General features: G+C 45.9%; 1 protein-coding gene across 2 annotated transcripts in view; it reads right to left on the reverse strand.

Moving 5' to 3' along the window:
• ME3 (malic enzyme 3) overlaps positions 1-23145 on the reverse strand; it is a 223466-nt gene that overhangs the window by 76080 nt on the left and 124241 nt on the right. For both annotated transcript variants that reach the window (XM_075548695.1, XM_075548696.1), the window contains exons 4-5: positions 15046-15121; positions 5318-5479 (exon numbers count right to left, since the gene is read on the reverse strand). In XM_075548695.1, coding sequence (XP_075404810.1) covers positions 5318-5479; positions 15046-15121 — 238 coding nt within the window. The remainder of the gene's footprint in view (positions 1-5317; positions 5480-15045; positions 15122-23145) is intronic.

The raw sequence follows: 23145 nt of genomic DNA on the forward strand, positions 1-23145 counted from the left end.
ATCCATCAAATGGGGAGCAGAGGACCTCATACAGTGCTGCTCTCAGAAGAGATGAGCGATAGCAAGGGCTATCACTAGGCCTGGCATATCGCTGGTATTCCATAAAACGCCGCGGTCCTTGTCCTTACTGAACTAAGGAGAGCTGCTTTCTTTTATCCTGGGGGTGTGGCCAGGCCAGGTCAGGGCATGTCCTGTTTTCTCCTTAGTGGGTCCTGGCCAGTCCTGCCCTGTGGAGGGGCTGCTCTGACGGGAGGGAGCAGGCCCAGGAGAGAGAGGGGGCTCTGCAGACCTAAAGCATGATCAGGAGAAGCAGACCTTTGGCGTCGCTGTGGCATATCAGCCATTAAAATGATAAATGAGGTGACACTGTTGAAACACCTGACAACTAGAATATTCTACCCAGGCCTGGCTCTGATTTATCCCCCTCACGCCTAGCAGAATGTTTGTCACCTAATGAATACTCAGTAAACTCTGGTAAGTACATGAGGAGAGAATGCTCACAAAATAATATGAAGTGAAAAAATTAGAACGGAATTGCAGGCACATAAGGATTACAACTAGGCAAAAGTTCCATTTATGTGCTTGCATGGAGACATGTAGCATTGAGGGCAACACCTCATTTCCTTTCTCTTTTAAGATTCTGAATAATAAGGTTCTTTTTGTAATAAAATTCTAGAAATCGAGCAAGTATCGTATAAAGAAACTCATGGTGAGGCGATGCCAGGAGTGTCAGAGTCCAACTCTGCTCCCCAGGGTTCTCAGTGGCTGACTTCTCAGATTGAGATCTCCAGGTCTTTCTTCCGAGGTGCCTTTGGGGAGACTTGAACCTTCAACTTTCGGTTAACATGTTAACGAGTGGTGAGATTAAAATACTTTAACAACTGGTTAATTGCCCTAATGACTGTTTTAAGTATAAAAAATGTGCCGAAAGGTAGTTTTTTATTTTCTAAAGTTAATACTTCAATAAGAAAACGCATGAGGACGGCATCCACGCATGGAGCTGCTGAGGCACAGAGAGGATTGTAGGTCTGACACCAGCTCCAGCCATGCTGTGCCCTCAAGGGAGCATGCCACGACGGACAGACAATACTGGGGACACACGACGGGGAGTGAGTCCTGTCTGACAACCCCTCCCCCACGGTGGCACGAACCAAGAAGGGAACATAACAGATCTGCAACAGGAGGAAAACCAAGTCACAAAGCCCCTGAGGAGCCCCCATTTCAGGCTAGGAGGGGCAGTTCCCAGAACCCTCCAGGGCAGTGGGGAGATAGCCATCGAGGTCAGTGAGCAGACCTGGAACTACATTTGCTTTTTCATTCTTTTTGATAGCACTTTTTAATCTTTTTATTCAATCTTTAGTATTACTTTTGTTTTGCTGTCATTATTGTTGTTTTGCCTACCTATATAAGATGGGCAATGGGAAGCAAGCCCGAGGAGAAAGCAACTGGACTTGGGCGGAGGAAGGGGTGGGGGAAGGGAATGGTGAGCGAAGGACGCCACAGAAAGGAGAACAACTAGGGAATTAAAATCAACAGCGAGGAGGACGTAGAGGTTCTGGTGGTGGTGGAGTAATGGCAATCTAGCTGAGAGAAATCACCAAGAGGCAGAAGAAGGGCGAGTGTGACAGTGGGGCAGGAAGAAGGTGAAAGGAAACAGGAAAGTTCTAGGAAGCAAAACTATGGATAGAGGTAGAAACATAGGTATATACATATTTAAATATATTAATTCATAAAAATAGTGGTATTTCCTATGTACATTTTTTTATTTGGCAAACATTGAGGAAGTGGACAGACTTTGGGCTTCTGTTCAAGCCCTCCCTCATCACAAGAACACGTGGTTCTAACAACCTGGAATTCTGTGATGCTCACCCTCCAGACATGATAGCTGAAGACAAAGCGGGTGCATAAGCAAATGTGGTGAAGAAAGCTGATGGTGCCCAGCTATCAAAAGATATAGTATCTGAGGTCTTAAAAACTTGAAGTTAAATGAGCGGCCATCTAGCAGAGAAGCAACCATCTAGCAGAGAGCGGCCATCTAGCAGAGAAGCAACAAGCCTACATCGAAGAAGCACACCATCCTATGTAATTATGAGGTGTCGACTTGGTCAGGTAACAGGCATCAGAAGACCACCAAACAAGCAAACAAACAAAACCATATTGTTGAGAATGAGGGGGATTGGAGCAGAGACCCAAAACCCATCTGTAGACAATAGAACATCTCCTCACAGAAGGGTCACAAGGAAGGGACGAGTCAACCAGCGCAGTATAGCATTGATGAAATACACAATATTCCTCTGATTCCTTGAGGCTTCCTCACCCCCACCACGATGACCCCAGTCCTGCCTTCCATCTCGGGCTACACTGGAGCATGTACATTGGTATCAACAAGAACTCATGACCCACGGAATCCAGGTTAGTTAAATACCTCAGGAACAGAAATGGAAGTAGTGATACCAGGAGGGTATGGGGAAGGTGGGGGGAGGAGGGGAGGAAGGGTGAACTGATCACAATTGTTGATACATAATTCCCCGCCTTGGGGGGGGGGGTTGATGACAGAAATGTGGGTGAAGGGAAACAGCAGTCAATGTAAGATATAAAAATAACAATAACTTATAATTTATCAAGGTGGGAGGAGGGCAAAGAGGATAAAAAGAGGAGCTGATACCAAGGGCTCAAAAAGCCCTTTAAAAAGTAAATACTTAGAAAATGATGATGGCAACATATGTACAAATATGCTGAATACAATTGAGGTATGGATTGTTATAAGAGCTGTAAGGACTCCCAATAAAATGATCTTGAATTAAAAAAAACCCAGAAAACAAAACAAAAGCAAACAAACAGAGCCTTTGGAAGAAGAGCCACCAGTGTAACGCGTTCTCTGTATGAAGTGGCGGAAGCTGAGACCAGAAACTCCAGGGGCTGAGGTATGGAGACCAGGACAGAACCGAGGAAGAGCATGAGACTGAGGCAGCACAGCAGGCTGGCTTCCTGGCCCACAGAGGCCGAGGTCAAGGGACCACAGGGCTGAGAGCCTGAGACTTAGAGACTTGGCTACTGGCTGAGTAGTGGCGTTGCTGTGGGCCAATGACTGCATCCTTTATGTTTCCTGATCTTTGCTTGTGACGACCTATTATTGACTCCCCTGATAAACATCTCCTTAATTATGAAAAACAAACAACAGAATGAAACACTGACTGGTCCTGCACCATGGTCACATTGTTATGTTTTCATCCAATGTTGCAGTCATTGGAGCAATTTAGTCAAGGGGTTTCCTCTAAAAATTGGGCTGCTAACCACAAGTTCAGCAGTTTGAACCCACCAACCAGTCTGTGGAAGAAGATGAGACTTTCTACTCCCATAAAGAATTACAGTCTCACTTGAGGGGAATGAATCAGAGAATTGTAGGTGAATAGATACATTGAATAGTATAAGATATGGCAAAAAATAGTAATAAGGGTTCCTGGGGGGCAGGGTGGGGGAGGGAGCAGAAAAAAGGGAGCTGATATCAAAGAGCTCCCAATAAAATGATTTTAAAAACCCAGAGTATGTACAATAAAAGAGGCACACAAAACTCTTTATAAGAGTTTTAATATATCAATGAGAAAATATGAAATATCACCTGAAAAAAACAACAAAACTGTTATTTAAGATATTTCCATATTGCTTCTTGATTGAGGTCCTCACTTGCAATCTTCTTCGTGTTAATCTGAGCATCATCTGCTGTGTGATTTATCCTTACCCATCTTTTCACTGTGGGAGTAGGATCCCATTCCTTTAGAGGTCAGCTAATTACATAATAGTCATTGTGGATGCTCACCTTCCCAATACGATTGCTGAAGGCAAACGTGTGCATAAGCAAATGTGCTGAAGAAAGCTGCTGGTGCCCGGCTATCAAAAGATATAGTGTCTGGGGTCTTAAAGGCTTGAGATAAATAAGTGGCCATCTAGCTGAGAAGCAACAGAGCCTACATGTAAGAAGCACACCAGCCTGTATGATCATGAGGTGTTGATGGGATCAGGTATCAGGCATCAAAGAACAAAATATCATATCATTGTGAATGAGGAGGAGTGTGGAGTGGGGACCCAAAGCCCAACTGTAGGCAATGGGACATCCCCTTACAGAAGGGGTGCAGGGAGAAGATGAGCCAGTCAGGGTGCAGTATAGCACTGAGGAAACATACAACTTTCCTAGTTCTTTAATGCTTCCTCTCCCCCACTATCATGATCCCAATTTTACCTTACAAATCCGGCTAGACCAGAGGATGTACATGGGTACAGATAAGAGCTGGAAACACAGGAAATCCAGGACTGATAAACCCCTCAGGCCCAATAAAGAGAATAGCAAAAACAGAAGGGTAAGGGTAAGGTGGGGCGGGGGGGGGGGGGAGGGCAAACCGATCAGAATGATCTACATACAACCCCTTCTCCCTAGGGGCGGACAACAGAAAAGTGGGTGAAGGGAGACATCAGTCAGTGTAAGACATGATAAAATAATAATTCATATATTATCAAGGGTTCGGGAGGGAGGGAGGGTGGGGAAGGGATGGGAAAAATGAGCTGAAACCAAGGGCTCAAGAAGAAAGAAAATGTTTTGAGAATGATGATGGCTACAAATGTGCTTGACACATGGATAAATGGATTGTGATAAGAGTTGTACGAGCCCCCACCCCCAATGATAAAAAATAGTCATTGTGTTTAATATATTTAGAAACAGGTGACTTCTCTGAACATATTATGCTCATGTTTGAAAAATCCCTCTCCACTTTTACAAACGTATTTGGACACTTTTAGGAATTGTGTAATTCCCTTGATAGCTTGTGGGAATTTGGGACATAACGCCAAGCTGAAATGAGTGACAGCGTGTCACCCTCTGATTGTTCGGCACTTTTTCTCCTTACATTCTGTGCTTGTTCATTGAAGTAACAAACATAAGGATAATAAAAATGTAGTATTCATTTAATAAATTAATAAATATAACCATAGTTCCATCTAATTTTCTCTAGCTGTGGACAGAATTAACATTACATGGGCACTCAGACTACATGGGCACAGAGGAACTTAAAAAAGAGTAAGGAATGTAAATTTGTGATTCCCACTTTGAGAACCCTGATTACAAGCGCCATTTGAGCAACCTGTTTGCCAACACAACAAAAAATTAGGTAACTGGTTCTGCTGAACCAGTGCCAAACGGCTGAATCCCACCACTGGTGTTAACTGTTTGCAGGAAACAGGGGCCATGTAACTGCCTCCCCGCCCCCCCATCCCAGCTGTCACCTTCCGGTGGCAGAGTTCCTGGCCTGTGCAGAGCGTTGGTTACCTCGTTGTTGGTGCCGACGTCCAGCAGGACAGGGAGACACTGCTGCGGGTTCACGCCGCCACACGCAGTGTACAGGGCCAGCTTTCCCACCGGGATGCCCATGCCGTAGGAGCCCAGGTCTCCCAAACCCAGGATGCGCTCCCCATCAGTCACCACCACGGCCTGAAAAACACAGCGCGGACGCCATTAGTCAGGGACAGTACCTTGTGGGAAAAAGCGTTCCGTTTTACAGCCTTAGCACATCAGGTGTGCAACGACTGATTTCGCTGGGGGATGAATCCTGTCTGGGCAAAGGTCAGAGGGCGCATCCAGCTGTAGGCGGCCCATGCTTCCCCCCCCCCCCCACGCACTTCCTTCCACTGGCAGGTTGGTGGGAATCATCCCGGAGGAGAGCTGGTGGAAAGACACCTTCAGAGCTGGGGGTGGGGATCCTTGAACAGTGAGAAGCAAACCACATCTGTCACTCTCACTTTTAAAGAACCAGCAGACCCTCTCAGTCTGTTATTGGTGGGGAGAGGGGAAGGGCCACATCAGTGAAAAGACGTCATGAGGGGAGGGAAGAACAAATGCTTCTCCTGCTGCTACAGCCCCAAAGCTTTAGGGACCTGTTTAGTGCTATTGAGTCTGCTCCTGGGAAAAATACATATAAATCACATTTCCAGGGAACAAGATTTACTTCTGATGTTCGCTGAGTCCACTCTTTTAACCTAAAATGAGAGGGTTCTCAAACTCCAGTGGGGTTTATATTGTGGCAAATAATGATTTGGTGCAGTTGGTGGTGAGATGATGGTGTTCATTCATTTAATAAACATTAATCAAGAGCCCATTTTGTATAAGACACTATGACAGATCCTGGAGGAAGGGGCTTCGGTTTGGTCACCCTGTAAAACTAAGTAAGCAGGGACTAACCCTTGGGCGCTAACGTCTGTACACAACTGTCCCCCTAGCCAAGGCTCCCCTCTCCTCCAGCCCCCCTCTGCATGTGCCCATGTCCTCGTGCACTGGGTCCATCCTAGTCTCTGGAGACTTCTCTCCTGGAAGGTCCTACTCGCCCTTCTCCAGCAGTGAAAATCCCGCCCATTACAATCGAATGCAATTTCTCTTTCCCCCAAACTTGTTATATGTGTATCTGCCATACACCTACCGGGCCGGCTCACACATTTATAAAGTAAATACCCACTGCATGCCCAGTTTGCAAACAGTGCTACTAGTCATTTGAAGGTGAGAGCACCTGTTTAACTTTGTTAGGTAGTTAGAAAGTTCCTGTTTAACTTCGTGTGTGTGCAGTTTATCTCCGCCAACAATCAGGACTAAGAGCCAGGGCCTTGGAATGGGATAACCAGTATGTGAATCTAGGCATTTTGATGATATACCATGTATAATTATGGGCACCTCTGTAACTTTTCTGAGCCCCAATTTTCCATAAAATGGAAATAATAATAGTAAGACATAATTCACCAGGTTGTTCTACAGATGAAATACTATGTGTCATTTTAACCAGGTTACTTGCATATAGTCAGTGATCAGTAAGCGGTCATTACCCTTATGATACTGATGCTTATTTGAGGCAAATATTATTTATTAGAATTTTATTTCTTTATTTATTTTTAAATCATTTTACTAGGGGCTCATACAACTCTTATCACAATCCATACATACATCAATTGTGTAAAACACATTTGTACATTTGTTGCCCTCAGCATTCTCAAAACATTTGCTCTCCGCTGTTTATTAGAATTTTAATTGCTTATCATCTCTGTTTATTATCATGGAAGGATAATGAACCATAACCTGTTAACTGAGTGAATAAGAGGGAAACCAAAGGAAGACCACGGCAAATGTAACTTTTAGGAAAGTCTGGCTACGAGGACCCCAGCAGCATCTAACCTGACCTTCTCATCCATTCCAATGGCTTCTATGATCCTCGCTCTGCAGGTGGTACTTATCGCTTTCTACTGGACATTTCCCCTTGGATGTCCAATGGCCGTCCTATCCTATAGGCCCCAAAGCAAGTGAAATCTCAGTTATCCAAACTTTTTACTCCCACTACCTCTCCTGTGCTGTCACTCTGCATTGCTCAGGTTTGAACGACCTGATCTCTTTGACTCAGCTTTCTTGTTCATCAACCACAAAGTTCTGTTGAATTTACGCTCTTTTTTTTTTTTCAAATCTCTCTCATGATTTTCACCCCCATTTGCTATGGCCCCAACCTCTCCATCTTTCACTTGGGTGCTGCAGTGGTTTTTAAAACTATTTCAAAGTTTGTCAACATATAATTCATATACGATGCATATGAAGAGTTTAAATATATTTGAAAGAGTTGTATAATCATCACCACAATCAATTTTAGAACATTTCTTCATTCTTGTGCCCATTATTAACTTCACATTTCTTCTCAACCGCAGCTTTCATTCATAAATCTAAGAAACTATCAATTTAGTTACTGTGTCTATAGAACTACTGATCTGGGATTTCATATGAAGAAAATTGTACTAGAACACCAAAAACTAAAAACAGAAATACCAACAACCAGAACACAGAAAAACTCAATCCAAAAGAAAGCAGAAAATAATGAAAACTAGAAGGAATTAAAAATGAGTCAAATAGGAAAACAAACGATAAGGTATTAAATTTTAAACTATTTCTTCATTAATTCACTTTCCAATGCATTCTATCCGAGGGCACGGCTATTTACAACACTGGGCAGTGGTCAGAGGGGATTCACTGGAAGCTTAATTTATGTGGACACTTTGCAGATGGATTTGTGCCTTTCGCTCTTATCAATAATTGCAATCAGGTGCTCAGAATTTAAGCTCTAGTATAATTCCCTCATCTGATCGTAGATTTTATTATTTACAATCCTTGGATCACACAGGTTGATGTACTTCTTCCATGTATGTTTAACTGACCTGCCACTTAGATGGTTTCTTGTTTTAAGACAAGATTTTAAGACCCCAGACACAATTCTTTCTGTCAGGTACCATCTGTGTTATTCACCACATTTTACTATAGCACCCACATCTTCCGTGGTCCCTTTAAATGGGTAAATATCGATTGAGCAAGGCCACATTATAAGAAGTGATTATTCTTAGGTTAGAGCTTGTGGTTGGGTGCACGCTCAAAATCTATTCAGATATCTAAGATTTTTATATATCCCTGTTCCACTTTAGTGGCCACGTTATCAGCTTTTAAAATAAATAATATAAGTAATTCTAGTAATAGTATAATTAAATTAGCCAATTGTATAGAATTTGAAATACTTTTGAGACCAGGGGATATTCATATATAGGGAATGGTTTTAGACTAAAATACCTGGTATATTAACTTATATATATATTTAAAAATTTAAGTGACTGAATCCTGTTTACAAAAACAATGAGGGTTAGACACAGGTTACCCATAATTCAAAGACACTCATTCACTACAGCACAACTATGCCTGCAGAATTAAGATATGTCATCAAAGACTGCCTTGACTGGCCTCCCTACTCTAGATTCTTCACACTAAACTTCATTTTTCCAAAGACCAACCAGGCTTATCACTTTTTTGTCTCCACACCTGTAATGGTTGGTTCCTTCTGTCTAGAAAATAAGGATCTTAGACCGTCATTGCCAGGTCTTCTATGGTCTAGTTAAATTTGTTCTTTGCATTTTCTTTTTACCGACTTTATGTTCCATCTAAATTAGAGTACTTCTAATTTTGCATAAGGTCTGTACTTTCTTTGCTATATGTCTTTTTACTCCCTACTATCTGTATCTTCTTGATCTAAATGATGTTCCAAGAAACAGTTTAAAAGCACTTTGCTCCGTGAAGCTTTCCCTTCTGGAAATCCTTATCCTCCGAATTCGTAGAGCTTTTCCAATCCTGCAGCACCTAGTATTTCTCCTCCTGCTCTATAGTTAAATACATTTCCTTGTTTTTCATAATAGTGGGTCTTGTCATCTTTGAATTCTCAGCATTTAGCCTGGTGTCTCAGTGTGATATGTACTTGCTGACTGTCTCTTGGACAATGTGATACATTCAGCATAGGGTACAAAGTCTTTCCCGGTGGATTGAAATTAGACCTTGGCTCTACTACTACTGTACAGAGAGAAGATGCTACATCATTTTATTTTTCATGACCTAGTGGAGCTAATGCTTCTAGCTGCCAATTCAATAGATTGTCAAAAAACTGATGGGACATGAGGCATTATCTTTGGGGTTCAAAGCCCAGAAAAAAGTCAGTAAACTATAACTCAAAACTCCTTTGTATCAGAGGACTAAAGGACATTTGGGGAAGCAATGCTCCCCTTCTTCCTCTATCTGCCATGCCCACTTATTGCCCACATCTCTTGCCGGACCCAATAGAACTGGCCCAAGACTGACCCCATAACCAGAATTCCTAGTTTCTGCTGGCTCTGGCTTCAGTGGACATACTAGGTATGACATCCCATTTCTTCTTCCTTGTTTCCTCTCTCCCTCTCAGCCTTCTTTTCTCTTCTTCCTCCTTTTTCTTTCTTTCTTCACACAATATAAATAATGCCCACTCTTTAGCTTTAAATCTTTGTTCTACTACTCATTAACAAGGGACTTGGCCTCTTAGTTTCCTTGGCTATAAAATGGGAATTAGAATAACTTCTGCTGACAAGAACCCTGTGGCATAGTTGGATATGGATTGGGCTGCTAACTGCAAGGTCAGCAGTTCAAAACCACCAGTCTCTCCTCAGAAGATGGGGGTTTCTACTCCTATAAAGAGTTAGTTTCTTAAACCCACAGTGGGCACTTCAATTATGTCCTACAGGGTCGCTATGAGTTGGAATCAACTCGATGGCAGTGAGTTTTGTATCTCATAGGGTGGTTAGGAGCATTCAATGAGTCAATCTATGAAGATCACTTAGCAAAGTGCTGTGTGTGGTGCATATAGTGTTGGGCTGCCCTGACATCCTTCGATGGAGAAAGGACTTACTACCCTACCTTGTATCCAATGATTGGTTAATATGGGGTCCTAAAGGCCTTTCTCTCCTGCCCCAACTTGGGACTACTATTAGGGACATCTCAAGATCATGAGCCTTCTCAAGGGTCACTTGAGTCTTCAGGTCTCACTGCAGCCAAGTCCCTCCCTCTGCCCTATCCGACTTCCTTCCCTCCCTTCCATACAGCTGTTGATCCTAAAAGAACACCCTAATATACATCTTATATAATGGTGTCTATGTTAGTGACTGTTTCCTAGGAGATCCAACTCCTGACCCTGGGTACAGAGTGAGAATGCATGTGGGAGTGCATGATGACAGGGCTGAACTTGGCACTGGCAATCTGACTCCTGCTGAAATGTTCAAATGGCTGGGGCCCTGTGCCAGAGGGTGCTCCCCTGGCTCCACTATCCACCTACCTCTCAGTACCTGCTCCTGTGTAGCTGTGGGGAATGGGATGGGAGGAGATTTAGAGCTTGGGAAAGCTGTTAAGGAGGAGGGCTCTTCTCAGACGAGCCTTTCTCCTAGTTCCAGGCAATGGCTACTGTGGGAAAGGGTCAGAAAGGCAGTTCTCACTCCTCTGTGATTTATGATGGATAGCACGGGTGGCCTGGCCCGCCCCTCCTCCCTGCACCAGAGGGGCCCAAAGAACTCCACGGTCTCACCAGCGCTGGGCTTTGGCTTCATTCCCTTTGGTCTGTTTCTCTTACATCTCTGTTTGCAGTTCTCCTTTCAATCTTAGAGACAATAGAAAGTCATTTTTTTAGCTTCCAAGTAGATTCAGGAGCTCCTCTGAGCCATCCTACCCCTCAGCCCAGCATCAGTAGTTCATTGACATCCATTCCTGGAAAACCTCTGTTTCCCTCACACAGCAACCGAGCCAGAGGGGCTGTGACTGGGGCATCAGCACCTTTTCTTTAGGAGACCTTGGGCAAGCTGATTAGTTAGCTGGCTCACCTGAAAAAAGATACATTACTATCCATGCTTCCAAACCCAGTCTGGGGGTTTCAGAAGTACTCCTTACTTCACTCTGAAAATTGTAAGTGAAGTAGTAAAGGGGCTGTCCTGTGTTAGTTCCCAAACTCAAAACACAAACCCACAGCCGCTGAGTTGATTCTGACTCCTGGGGTTGTCGAGACTATAAATCTTTACAGGAGTAGATAGCCTCATTTTTCTCCTGCAGAGTTGCTAGTGGGTTTGAACCACTGACCTTGTGATTAGTGTTAGCAGCTCACGTCAGTTCCAAAGTACCTTAAAGAAGTTAAGTAGAAGAGATTCCCTACCTAGGCAGGGAGACCCCCATCTCCACTTTTTAAAAGTGACTCGATAAAGCACATCAGTGGACAAGAAGGGTGACAGCTGCGTGGACTGTTCTACACCTCTGAGATGGCAGCCTGCCGAGGGAGGCGTGGAGGGCTTCCAAAAAGACACGTGAGTGGTGCAGCCCTGTCAGCGCTCATGGACGTGTGTCTGCAAACCAAACTGTAGGCCTCCCTCTTTCTAGGGAAATCTGAAATCTAGGTGATTTTGTATTGACCCATTTTTTTCCTTAAAAAGTCTAAAATCTAGGTGATCTTGTTTTTAAAATGAGTTTTAAAGCTGAGTTTATAGGCAATATTTCAGTCTCTTTAACACTTAAATTTAAAATGTAAAACTTTGAATTAGAGACTTTAAAATGTTGCCTGTATATTAAAAGTTCTTAAAAGTTTTATTACCAGTACATGTAACACAGCAACAAAAACAACAACAAAAACAACATAATCTTGAATTAAAAAAACATCAAATAAAAACAGAAAATAGTGAAAGTCAAATCGTACATGTCTAGGCTGCCCTGGTGGCCTGTGACCTCAAAGACAGGGTCTCAGGACGGACCTTCGACTTCTCCAGTCTCCCCGCACTACTGTGCTAGTGACATCTGCCCGCTCCACTCCAGTCACGACAAGACCCACCCTGATGACTCCATGCCCACGCCGGCAGGTCAGACACACGCTAACTATGTTGAACTTTCTAACTAGATTCTCAGCTTGTCCAGCTCAGGTCTACACACTTGTCTTATCCCTGAACCCCCAGGGAATGCTAACGAAGTTGATATTTCTCATATTTTTGAGTGCACTTGAACCAGCTGACCCTGGCTCACATCAGATCACATAACCTATTTTCATTAGGCGCTCTGGACGTCTCTCCTAGTTTGTGGTCTGACCCCAAAGCCCCAGTTTCTTTCTTCTAAAATCTAAAATCACAACCATTGCTTTTCCATCTCTGGAAATTAGCACTCAGGACACAGAAAGCCCAAAAGCACTGCCATTGACTCATTTCCGACACATAGTGGCCCCATGGGACAGGGTAGAACTTCCCCTGTGCGTTCTAGAAGTGAGGAACTCTTTTTTTGGGGGTAACTCTTGATAGAAATAGGAAGCCTCATCTTTCTCCTGTGCAGCAGCTGGTGGTTTTGAGTGGCCGACCTTGCGTTTGGCAACCCAATGTATACCTACTACGACACTAAGGCTTCCTGCGGGCTGGTTGGAGTCAGTAGACGTTGAGTTCTGGGGCTCTGCTTGGTTATATCCATCTTAGTTTCCCAACTACAGTGAAGGAATTCTGGGGCAAGATCCAGGTTGGGCACCCCCCCCCCCCGCCCCGCTTCTCATTTTATGTCCCACACAGTAGGCTTTGGGCACAGTGTATAAGTGATGCTTCGACAACCGCAACAATTGGGACCTGAAATTCGGCCAAGAGTCCTTCCATGTAAGCCTGGAGCAAGGGATGTCATGTTTTTACTGGGTAAGCAGGGTTACTTTTCTTGGTCATAATTTCTAATTTCTCATAACATGCACGAAGGTCCTTATGTGTTCGTGGAGAAGCTACTACTCTAGCTCCTGTGTCAGGCAGATGGCAGATGCCGAACACATTTGCTGACTGGGTTGATTCAATCCAGTTCAGCACCTACTGAGCACTTTCTACGCACACCGTGTTACCACTATTGAACTGTCCCAGAAAGTGGGAAGGACTGGTTTTATCGGAACGCCTCAGAATACTCTCTCAAGGCAGCTGGGAGGATGCTGGTTTCTAATCATATCCTCAGGAACTTTGCATTGACCCACCCTGGCCATGCCTTGGGAATGTGCTTCTTCCAGAACTGAGCCAAGCCTGCATGCAAATGGATTCTAAGCAGATATTCAGGAAGGAAGTGTACCTGGCAGAACCACAGCTAGTCAGAAACGTGCAAAATGAGCTGTTCACTGTGGCCATGGTTGAAGCCCAAGGCTTAGCTCCCTTAGAGCCAAGGTCCTGCCCTGCTTCCTCCATTGGTGAATACTAATATCCCTCCAGAGGGCCCCACGTGAGTGGGACATCAAGAGCTACTGAGCAATGGCTGGATTTGGTGTCCAGCGGGGTGGGGTGGAGTGGCTGAGTGAATTGACAGGGACTGAGGGGGGGAGGCATGGAGAGAAAACAGCGATGGTTGTGCCGCCGTCTCCTAATGAACAGGTAGGGTGGTACGCTGAGTTTTCCTATTGCCCTGAGAGTTACTTAGAACAGTACTCTGTCCGCGCCAACCCTTCCAGCTCCTGGGCCCGCAATGCCCCGACAACAGCCCGCAGATGGTATGCCTCTTCACTTCACCCATTTTGTGTGCAGAAGTGACACGGTCTTAGGGGGCAAGAACCCCTCAAACTTCCATAGAAGTCCCAATGAGAGGAGGATGTTGGGGAGTATAGGCAGGGCCTGAAAATTTTTCCTATAAAGCTGAATGCTTTATATTAAAATTAATATGCATTCTGGATTATTGCTTTTTATGATTACACTATATGATTATTCCTACTTATTATATAAAAAGCTTCTCTATATGTTCTTTGAGTAAAATGAATCCTCCAGGAAGAAGTATCAAGTGTATCTTTCCCTGTATATATATCCCCCTTTTCCCCGACATACCCAGGAGAATGCTTTTCCAAATATCCATCAAAAGCTTTATTTCTTGGTGAACTGTTCCCATTTCTGTTGTCCATATCTGTCCAGACTCTACTCTCAACTCACACTCTAGCTCACCGAAGGCAGGCTCACCCTGCCACTCCTCCTTCACTCCCAAAGGGTCTCAGGGAGCAAGATTTACAGCTAAACCTGACGCAAAGTCATGCGAGAATAACAGTTCTCAGAGTGGGCTGTAGCCTCTGCCTAGATTCTTCACTCTGCAGACTGGGAGCCTACTCTTTAAGGCCCTCATGGAGAGGAGGATGACTGGGGGCAAGTTTGTCCCCTAAGTCACTTCCTCCAGGAAGTTTTCCCAGACTGCCTTCACGCTAAGAGTCACCTCTGCTTCTTTTGAACCGCCTCGGCACCTTTCCTTACCTGGATTGTATTGGAGCAGGCTTCACCTTGTGAGTCCCTTGTGTCTCTTGTCCTCTTGCCTTCAAGAGCTACGAGCTTCTCGAGAGGAGGGTCGGTGTCTGCTTTCTGCCTGTCTCCATCACAGAGGTTGCCACCGTGTACTTAGTGAGCGTTCAACAAGATCTGATGACCGTATCTTTAGATCCATTCCTGACTGCCCTCCCAATCCTCTAGCACTCCCACAGGGGAGGATTTCACATGGGTGCTTAATGAAAGAGAACCTCTGCTCCTCGGTGCATTTGTGCTTGGCTGCAAAGGTCTATGTTTAGGCCTGGCAAAGAGTGGTGGTGTATGTTACTTCCAGTGTCTCATTTTCTACCTGGGAGAGAATACGACTCTAGATGAAAGGCTTCGTCCAAGGACAGAGCAATAAAAATGAAAACCGGCTCTTACCTTAATATTGTCTTCTGGCCAAGAGTTTAGCATCGTTGCGATGTGTCCCTTGTCATGAATGGTGATAAACAGCCCACTGGGAGAAGAAAACAGAGGGGGTGGGGTGGGGAGAGAGGGGGAGACCAGGCAGTCAGACTGTGGCCAGAGCAAAGACTACAAGCATTATGTGTCATTGCATCTAATTTTGAAAAACAACAAAACAACAAAAACCTGGGCCAGAGTGCCTCTGACCAATGCCCCAACAATGAAAGGCACTTCTCTGTTCCTCCAATAACATCTCCCACAGAGAAAGGGGTCCCTGAGGCTGTCCTACCTTCCCTTTCCTCTGGACCACAGGACCCGGGACTCCACAATTCCCTGCCCACACGGTCCCAAGCCTACTTCCAGGTAATGTGTGGGTCTCTTCCCAAGGTCGCACCTCCAGAGTATAGGCAATCTTCTTGTGAGTAGATGTCTAACTAGAAAATGGACATGTGGGGTGTCCACACACATGGGCACGAAGCCCCTTGTGGTACAGAATGAGGCTAGTGATGGGAAGAGGAGTGGGCCATTTACCTGGAATCCTAGTGGCATAGTGGTTAAATGTTTGACCACTAACGGAAAGGTCAGAGGTTCAAACCCACCAGCTGCTCTGCTACAGAAAGGAGTGGCAGTCTGCTTCTATAATTTACAGCCCTGCATAAACTATGGTGCTGTGGGGTCAGTGTGAGCTACAATCAATTCAGAATCAGGAAGGAGCTAGGATCCTCTCTGTTGACTTTCAGAACAGTGTAGACTGTTCTGTGAGGCCCTCCAGGAGAGGAGGCAGGGAGTCAGCAGGCGTGTCCTCCATCACAAAGGCTGACTGGGAACCTGCAGAAGAGGATGAGGGTGGGAGCCCCAGGTGGGTGGTTCAAACAACTTGTGCCAGCACCTGCTAGGACAGGGCCTTGCTGTGTGGTCCCCAGCAGTGCGGCTCTCAGTCTTGCTTCATGGTTTACGTCTTTCTGCTGCGGTGCTCCCTTAGGATGGTTCCCATTTGAAAGAGCATCACCTCGGGAGGCAGGAGAACCAAATTTAAATCCGGATTGCACTGTCCATTCTGTGTCTCCTTGTTTGTTTGGACTTTTTATGGTGAATTGGGTGCACGATTACCGAACAGATCGGCAGTTCTACATGCAACAGTATGTAAACAGTGTGTTTCTTCTTCCCAATTCCCTCAACCCCCCATCACTTCTCCCTGTCCTTCCTGGGCTTCCTGTTTCTATTCCTCCTTCTTAGCGATCTTCCAAACACTACCCTTTGGTAAATGGTGCCCTTTCAATCTCACATTATGGCTGCTTCCAAGGTGGACACACCTCACTAGTGTTAGTCATTCTCCATCTAGGCCTATTGTTTGGCAGAAAACTGAGCGCAGGGGTGAGTTCAGGATGATTGGGGTCATAATTGAGAGGTCCCCTCCATCTCTCTCTGACCAGTAAACCAGGGCTCTTGTGATGATGAGTCTCACTCCACATTTTTCTCCCACTCTATCCAGGACCGCCAAAGGCAGTGGTTCTCAACCTGTGGGTCATGACCCCTTTGGAGTTCAAAGGACCCTTTCACAGGGGTTGCCCAATTCCTAACAGTAGCAAAATTATAGTTATGAAGTAGCAACAAAAAAAATTCTATGGTTGGGGGTCACCACAACCTGAGGAGCTGTATTATAGGGCTGCGGCCTGAGGAAGGTTGCGAACCACAGTCCTAAGTTGATCCCTCACAGGACACTTGGTAGTGGCAGTCAGGCACCATCTAGATTTCCTGCCCTCGGTGTCGGTGTCGGAGACTCATGTTTGTGTGGTTCATTAGTCCACTGGACTAATTGTTCCCATGTGTCATTGGTTTTTAGCATTCTGTCTTCCCTCGGAACAGGGACCAATTGTGGCAGCTTAGATTTTTATTTTTTATCACTTAACCTCACAGAGCCTCAGTATCTCTATCTGCAAAATTGGAACAGGAATGACCTATCTCGTGGGGCAGTTATGAGGACTAAATGGCCTAACGCATGAAAAATGCCCACAAGCATCTGCCAGAGGGCTCTCTGTGCCCCACAGCTGGGTCTGTTTCAGTATTCTCTCCTTGGGAAGGGGTGAAAACACCCGGGGAGGAATGGTGCCCTGTGAGGCACTGTCGGACAGCAGATATGATCTGTTTACAACACGGTGTTATCCTCCTGCTCTAAGACACAAAAGGAGGCAGGAAGGTGGGAAGCTCCTGGCAGCCACGTTTCCAGCTTTTGAGTGACTTATAGGCTGCCTGGGATCCCAAGGCGCTGCACATCCTGCAGTGAGCTCATAGAACCCCGGGGCCTTGTCAAGGCTAATGATCCCTCTGAGTAATGAGAACAGAGCGTCCTTCACCACTCTTTGTGCTGCGAACATGGACGTCTGGGCGAGAGGCACTCACAGGAAAAACAACAAAAATAATTTTAGCCACTGATTGCTCCTCCCAAGTTTTTCCTGTTTACCTTAGGGAAGCAATTTTTGGAACGCGAAAGAAGAAAAAAAATATGTAGTAAATATAGCTGGCCAATGGAATTCAGAGCTTAGGTTATACAGGCTCTGTTTCACATAATGTATGAACAAGTGTTTCCGAAAAATTGTGACTAAATAACAAATGTCCATACTTAAAATCATATTGAATGTGCACTTGGAACATTACTATTTGAAGAGAACCACCCTTCCCCTCCCTGTGCCCCCCCCACCAGAACCCCCCCCCCCAACTTAAACAGCCATGGAGTCGGTTCTGACCCGTGGGCCCCCATGTGTCAGGGTAGACCTGTCTGCCAGATGACAGCTGCTTTGGAAGTAGGCCACAGGGCCCTTGGTTGAGGCAGTAGGAACTGCAGCTTTCAGGTTAGGAGCTGAGTGCTGCCATGTTCACACTCCTCCGGGATGCATGCAGGAAGTGTTTGGGGCATCATCGGTCCCTGATTTGTGGCATTCTCACCTTTAGACTTCATGCCTCAGTTTCCAATAAACCGAACCCCATTCTCTCTTGGCTGATCCCGGGCCATTAGGGTCCAGTGATCAAAGACCGAGAAGAGTAGTCCCAGGAGTAGGGCAACTCCTGCGGGGGGGGGGGGCTTTGGGGTAAGTGCATGGGGCAGGTGGGGAAAGTGTTCACATGTAACACGTATCCACTGAGCACCTGCTGTATTCTTTCCCACACTGAACTCATTTGGCCCCAAACTCATATTCATTATGCTACTTGACTTGGAACAGAGTTGAAACTTTTCTTTCTAATCATGTTCTGTTCACGAAGAACATCTGTTTCTATCTCTCCCGGACACATGGTAGCCTGCACGTGCCTGATTCACCGAAGTGAGGCACACTCACGTGACTTGCTTTGGTCAATAAATAGGAGTGGTTGCAACATGACAGACATGTCTGTGTAGGAGTGCTTAAGGGTCAGTGTGAGTGAGCCATTTCCTCTCCTTTCCCCGTTGCCTGGAAACCTGCTCAGTTCTGGATGAAACTGCTCCACTAGTCCAGGTCCTGCAGTGAGGACCACATGGTGCGGTTACGCGTCATTCTGTCGGTCCTGACTCAGAGGCATCCTGTGTACAACAGAACGAAACGCCGCCGGGCCCTGTCCGTCCGCACAGTCATGCTTCTGTTTGAGCCCAGTGTTGTAGCCACCGTGTCAGTCCATGTCACCAAGAGTCGTCCTCTCTTGCACTTCCATTATACTTCACCATGCGGGATGTCCTTCTCCGGGGACTGGCCACTCTTGACAACACGTCTAAAGTATGTCAAATGAAGTGTCACCACCTTGCCTTGACTGTCCTTCTTTCGAGAAAAATGCGTTTGTTCTTTTGACAGTCCGTGCTTCCTTCAATAGCCTTCTCCAGCACCGTCAGCTAAAGGCATAGCTTCTTGTTTGAGCTTCCTTATTTAACGTCCAACTTTCACACATATGTAAAACAATTGAAAATGCCATGGCTTGGGTCAGGTGTACCTTAGTCTTCAAAGCAGCTTCCTTGCTTTTCAACACTTTGAAGAGGCCTTGTGCCAATTTGCCTAGTGCCATGTACCTTCTGATCTCTTCACTCCTGCTGCCTCGGGCATTGGTTGTGCATCAAAGCAAGATTAAATCATTGAAAACAACATTGACCCTAGGTCATCTTCAAGGGTAAAATCTACTTTAAGCACCGAGATTTTAGGGTTGTCTATTGGGCAGTATAATCCTGTCGTGGCACACCGTGTTCAACAGAATCCTGCAGAGGAGCCCATTCTGTAAGACAGAACAGAACAGAATAGAATCGTGGAGCTGCTCCGGCCAAAGTTGAGGCCAGGGGCTCCCCTTCTCTGAGGCACTTCACACTCCTTTTCTTCTCAGCCGCCACGATTCTCCTACAAGGTCTCCAGAAATGACACCAAGGAAGAAGGATTTCTGATTGGTAGCAGTGCAGTGTTTCTGTGAATTAGCAACCCAGTTGCGTAAGAAATTATCATTCTAATGTGCCTCTCCTCCCACTAGACTGGATGTTCCCTGAGGGTAGGATAGCTTCTGCCTTTTCCACCGCTGAAGGCCCAGGATCCAGCAGAGTGCCAAGGATAAAATAGGTACTCAGTAAACGTGCCACCGTTAGGGTATGCTGAATAGTTAAAAACGTGAGTGCTGAAATGACAAAGACGTATTTCTGTGAAGGTTAAATGAAGGTATCCACACATAGATAGGTATCTATATGTCCCTATCTATCTGGTATGTGACATCGTTCTTGCTATTGTTATTGGGGGCTGGCAAGTCAATTTGGACATATAGTGACCTCATATAACAGAGTATAACTGTCCCACCGTTTCCTAACCTGTAATCTTTATGGAAGCAGATCACCACGCCTTTCTTCTGCAGAGCCACGGTTGGGCTTGAACCATTGACCTTCCAGTGCTTCACAAGTGCACCACCAGGGCTCTTTGTACAATGCTGGTATGGGGTCAATAGTTCATAAGCTGGAGCCAATACGCAATGCTGGCAGTGAGGAGGACTGATGAAGCTCACGCTCAGTAGCCTTCAATATGGGTTACAAGTCCCTTCAGAGCAAACAAAAGTCCTCACAACTGGATCAATAGGTAAAAGCATGAAAAGATGGAAGTTGTCAAGTATTTTATCTTGCTTGGATTCATAAGCAATGCTCATGGAAGCAGCAATAAAAAAGCAAACGCCACATTGCATTGGATCGATCTGCAGCACAAGAGCTCTTTAAAGGGGTGAAGAGCAAGGATGTCACTTTGCGGACTAAGATGTGCCTGACCCAGGCCACGATATTATCAGTCTCCCTATATGCATGGGAAAGTTGGATATTGATTCAGAAGATGGAACTTGAATTATGGTGCCACTGAAGAATATTGAAAGTACCAGGAAGCGCTAAAGAACTGTCTTGGAAGAAGTACTGCCAGAAGGCTCTGCAGAGGCAAGGATGGTGAGACTTTGTCTTCTGTCCTTTGGGCATGTTATCAGGAGAGCCCAGTCCCTGGAGAAGGACATCGTGCTTGGTAAAGTAGAAGGGCAGGGAAAAAGAGGCAGGCCCTTGATGAGACGGCTTCAACAATGGACTCAAACATCAGAAAAAACGTGAGGATCGAGCGCAGGACCAGGCGGCGTTTCGTTCTGTTATGAGTCAGAACCGACCTGAGGGCACCTAGCAGCCACTGCCTGTACTGACTGCTGCTGGTAAAGGGCAACAGCATAGCCACTTATTTTTCTGGGTAGGAGAACATTCCAGGGCAACTATCCAATTTTAGATGCAGTAGCCATGAACAGTGCTGCTCATCATCCGGTCCCCGTGTAACGCAGAGTCAGCTGGAATGTCCTAAGGGCAAAGAGCAGGTGACATTCTCTCCCTCCCACAAAGCCCTGCAAATTACATCCTATCTCTAGTTTCCATCGGGAGCCTGAAAAGTCCCCTTGAACTCTAGACTTCAGTTACACGAAAGAGTAAGAAAACCAAAGATAACATTCACATAGGAGAATGTTATTTTTTGAGAAATAACCTTAACCCTTATCTCCACCTGCAGAGGAGCCACGCCTAGGAGTTCCTTAAGTTAGAATAAAAAAAAAACAAGCAAATGAACCCCATACACCCCTAACCCCACCCAGCTAGACAACATTCATTTAGGCTTCATGACGTCAAGTCCAATGAAGAAGGGGAACTTAATTAGAACAGGGTCAGTGACTTGGGCAAGCCACTGTGACCTGGCTCAGGAGGGGGGACTTGCACTTTCAACTCTGTAACAAAGACGCACTGTTACAGACCAAACTACCATTCCACACATTTTTGGCAAGAGGGGAACCTGTCCTCGAAAAGCTGTGTGAGCCTAATTTTAAAGCCAAGCAGTAATTCCCCTGGCGTCAACAATACAAGAGGAGCAACCTCGTCCCCCCAGCCCCCCACCCAACAACAAACCTAACTCAGGGCCACTGAGTTGATTCTGAGGGTCTTAGAAGCCTAGGGAGGTCTCGCTGAGGATCTCTTTGGGCCAAGCGCCCAGTGAGGCCACTGTTCGCGCTTGGAGGCTGTCACAAAGCATGCTCTTCATTGTACTCTGTCAAGTGTGGCAGCGTTGGTGGGAGGGGACGTTCATCAGTCCTTGAGTAGAGCAGCGGTAGGTTGACCACACTCCTTTGGCGTCTCTTCTGTCTTTGAAGAACTCTGATTAGTTTGACCCCGTCACTGAATAGCAAGAGCTGGGTTTCCTGCACCGTGGTCAATCCCACCCTGTTTCCATGTGGTTTCCTCCAAGGTGGGACATTACAGTGGGATCTTGGGTTGGTATGTGCCCCTAGCTCACCTCCTCAAGGCCCCCTTTCCTTCTGACATTCCAAGATAACACCTGGATACAAAGAGCTTGTTTGGGAGGAAAGGTGCGTGCAGTTGTGTTTGTCTGTGACTCCTCAGTGGGACCGCAGAGGGGCAGGCTTCCCAGATTTCTTGTGCTCGAGGTTAGCAGCTGCCTGTCTCCTGCATGGCTTGGTTCATGCTGCTCTGCTCAGGCAGGAGGGGGCACGTGGGAAACAGGAAGAATAAGGCTTTACTTCTAATTCAAGAGGCTTTCTGATTTGGTCCGAGTAAGGAAGCACACACACACACACACACACACACACACACACACACACACACATTCTCTCTCTCTCTCTCTCTCTCTCTCTCTCTCTTTCTCTCTCCAGGAGATTTAGCAGAGGTGGGTCTTGGGCCCCTATTCTCAGACTTCCCGTTTTTGCCCCCATGAAGTGATTTCTTTGTACAGACTTGAAGCCTTAGAAGGACAGGGACCATGTTATTCACTCCCACAGGCTTCCCTAGACAGTCAGAGAAGCTTCGTATCAAGTTCATAAAGGGCTCCCAAATGGATGGCGAGTTCTCTTTCTTTCCTTCTTTGAACGTGTGACTAGAACAGTGGGGACTCGGGCAGGAGACCTTTCCCCACCATTATATCTAGCTACGTGAGTTTGAGAGCGTTACCACGTCTCTCGGAAGCCGTTTCCCCGTCTGTGAAAGGAAGAAGGTGGTGGTGGTTAGGTGCCCTTACGTCAGTTCTGATTCACAGGAGGAAACACTGCCCTGTTTCGCCATCCTAGCCGCTGTTCAGCCCATTGCTGCAGCCGCTGTGTCAATCCATCTCGTTGAAGGCCTTCCTGTTTTTCAATCCCCTCCTTTACCAAACATGACATCCTCCAGGGCGTGGTGTCCCCTGACAACACGTCCAACGTGCATGAGGCGATGTCTTGCCACCCTCCCCTGACAACACGTCCAACGTACATGAGGTGAAGTCTTGCCACCCTCCCCTGACAACACGTCCAACGTGCATGAGGCGATGTCTTGCCACCCTGGTTGTGCTCCTTGTCACACAGACTAATGGAGAAGGAGGGTCAGATACATTCTGAAGCCCTTTAAGGCTCGGACACTCTGTGAGTCTGACTACAATCCAGCAAGGATCACAGATACGCATGCAATAATGGCGAGAGTTGGAGCTAGACTGACCTGAGTTCAAATCCTAAACGCAACATTTAGTAGCCGAGAAACCCTGGCAAGTTCCTGGGCCTCAGTTTCTTTCCTTTGAAAAAATATATATTTGATTGTGC

This window comes from Tenrec ecaudatus, chromosome 4, assembly GCF_050624435.1.
Source record: "Tenrec ecaudatus isolate mTenEca1 chromosome 4, mTenEca1.hap1, whole genome shotgun sequence".
NCBI classification, from domain to species: Eukaryota; Metazoa; Chordata; class Mammalia; order Afrosoricida; family Tenrecidae; genus Tenrec; species Tenrec ecaudatus.